The following is a 2,742-nucleotide window of genomic DNA, read 5'->3' as shown; positions in this document are numbered from 1 at the left end:
CTATCATTTCGTTCATACAATACTCTTTTGAAAAAAAAATCGAATTTTTGGGTTTCTATCTGTTCCTCATTTGGTAGACAATTATGCCAAAATTGTGGATGAGCGGGTTCGGAACCTTATGTGCAGTTGCACATCATCAAGCCTCTTTGTTTAATAAATGATTGGAAAACAGGAGTTCGAATCTGAAATCTTTTGTGTCTTAAAAATGTCTTACTTTGATTTATTTTGATTAGAATTTGGTGTGGAAATGCGTTAATTTAAATCACCATATGCATCATGCTGTAGTTTAGCCACAGTTGCATTACGTTTAAAAGCAGCTAAAATCAATTAGGATTCTTTTTTGAAAAATATGCCAAAACCTTCAAATGATTACTGTTGTTTTTTTTTTGGTTGGAACAATGTATTTTCGCGAGCTATCAAATGCGTTGGAGTTGGTTGCTCTTAGTCTAGGCAATTGAAAATTTTTTCCGCTTTGACTAGGTTTTAGTTTGATATTATTAGTATTAATCCTAAACCAATTGTTATACATTTTTTTTGTTGTGACGGCTGTTTTCGTTTTGTTGGCTACTGTTGCTTTTCTATTCATTAAAATGATTGCCTCCGATAGCACTGTCCTTGGTTTTTACGATACATAACCCTAGCGCTATTATTATATTTCTCGTGCTATAAAATTACATAAAAAGTACCTGATTTAGTTGACGGATATTGTACACTATCACATTGTATTAATCTGCTTTGTCAAGGTTGTCCAATTTCATGTCCAGTAATGATTATCCAGCTTCGTGTATCTGTTCATAAAAATCAGTTATTGATGATTCATTCTATTTTGTTCTGCCTATCACAATTAGTTGCGCAGTTTAATCCTCTACTCGTCTCTTGTTTCCAACTTTGATTGTGAATTTACTCTTAAATTGTTAGAGTAATCGCGTCGCTGTTCTAAAGTGTTTTAAAACATATCTCTAGTCTAATCATTTGTTAATTTGTTAAAAGAGCACGTCTAAGTTTCACGTTGTTGGACAAAAGAGTCAAGTTTTTGTTGCAATTTTGGCGGTTTTCGAATCATCTTGAAAGTTGCAATAACATTGGCAACATGCTGCAAGGGCACAAAGGGGGCATCAAGGGTTTTCGGAGGCATCAATTGATTGAAGTCTTTTCTCATCTTCTTTGAAATTGGCTCTGAAACTGTAGGCTGAAATGTTGTCAATATGGTCAGTACATCAATTTGTGGGAAAGGGGTAACTCACGTTGCCTGAAACCGGAGCGAGAAAAATCAAAAAAAACTACGGAGAAAAAACGCGTGCGAGACCGGAAACGGGGCGATCGAACGTGCCGTAAGCCGTTTTTACCTTTACGACTCGTGTTTCTCCATCTCGTCCTGGCGTTGTCTCCATGACTCTTCCCAGTGGCCAAATGCCTCTTGGTGTTTGGTCTTTCAACACCCAAACAATGTCGTCCACTTTGAGAGGTCGATCGTTGCTGTTTGACCATTTCGACCGTCGGCTAAGGGTTGGCAGATACTCTTTCACCAAGCGTCGCCATATATGGTTCATCAGCTTCTGCGTGTTTTTTCATGTCTTCAAGCTTGCAGGTTGCTGGTCTCCAAATTGTCCTGGTGGCAAGCTATTGAAGGGACGCTGGATAAGAAAGTGGTTTGGAGTCAAAGGTTCCTCGTTGTCAGGCTGCTCAGCAACGTTAGTCAGTGGTCTGGAGTTGAGGATTGATTCTGTTTCCACCATAATTGTTAGGAAAGTGTCAAAAGAGAGTCTTCTGGATCCTAGAATGAGGAGGAGCGTTCTTTTGGCGCTCTGGATCAAACGCTCCCAGACACCGCCAAAGTGAGGGCCGTATGGGGGATTGAATTTCCACGTTGTATTGGCTACTGCTAAAGCTTTGTAGATTCTGTCACTGTCCAAGGCTTTAACAGTTTTCTTCAGTTCTTCAGAAGCGCCAACGAAAGGTTTCCCGTTGTCGCTGTAGAGAAGTTGGGGCTGGCATCGACGACTGCAAAATCTTCTGAAGGCATTGAGAAACGTATCTGTATTGAGGTCTGGACACGTTTCTAAGTGAACTGCTCGCGTCACCATGCATGTAAATATTAGACCAAAATGTTTTTCTAAAATGCCTTTGGAATCTTCGATGTAGAAGGGTCCAAAGAAATCCACACCAGAATTAGCAAAGGGGAACTGTGTTTTTGTTGTTGGAAAACGAAAACTAGGTAATGGTGCCATAATTGGTTGAATGTTTTTCGTGTCAAAGCGTCGACATAAGAAACAATGAAATCGTACGCTTGCTAACGCTTTCCGAAGGCCAATCACATGGGAACGTTGTTGAATGAATGCTTTTGTTGGTTCTGTGGACTGGTGAATACATATTTGATGGGCATGTTCCAAGTACAAACGAACAATTTTGTCCTTGGCGTGCAAAATTATTGGACGTTTTTCCAAATCCAGTTGTGTTGGTGCATACTGCAATCGACCACAAGATCTGAGTAATCCGTCCTCATCCAACATCGGATTTAAGCATCGTATTTTGCACTTAGAATCTAGTTTGATTCCACTTTGTAAGGAATTAACGGTCGAATGGAAAAAACTGTCCTGAGATAATTTCAGGAGATAATTTCTTGATAATTGAATGTCTTCAGTTGTGTATTGGTGATTGTTCGTTCGCATTTTTTCTGCACGATAAATTAGGTTGAAAAATGTTGCAAACGTCAGAAGAAGTTTGTTCCATGTTGAGAATTTA

General features: G+C 39.2%; 1 protein-coding gene across 1 annotated transcript; it reads right to left on the bottom strand.

The window, feature by feature from the left end:
- Positions 1–1,568: 1,568 nt before the first annotated feature.
- On the bottom strand, positions 1,569–2,084 carry LOC142338112 (uncharacterized). The gene has a single exon (XM_075387744.1). The coding sequence runs from the start codon at positions 2,082–2,084 to the stop codon at positions 1,569–1,571; it is 516 nt and encodes a 171-aa protein (XP_075243859.1).
- Between the last annotated feature and the right edge of the window lie 658 nt (positions 2,085–2,742).

Source organism: Convolutriloba macropyga, chromosome 4 (assembly GCF_964194025.1).
Source record: "Convolutriloba macropyga chromosome 4, txConMacr16.3, whole genome shotgun sequence".
In the NCBI taxonomy this organism is placed as follows: Eukaryota; Metazoa; Xenacoelomorpha; order Acoela; family Convolutidae; genus Convolutriloba; species Convolutriloba macropyga.
The sequence above is the reverse complement of the archived record's forward strand: the minus strand, read 5'-3'. Positions and strand labels throughout refer to the sequence as shown.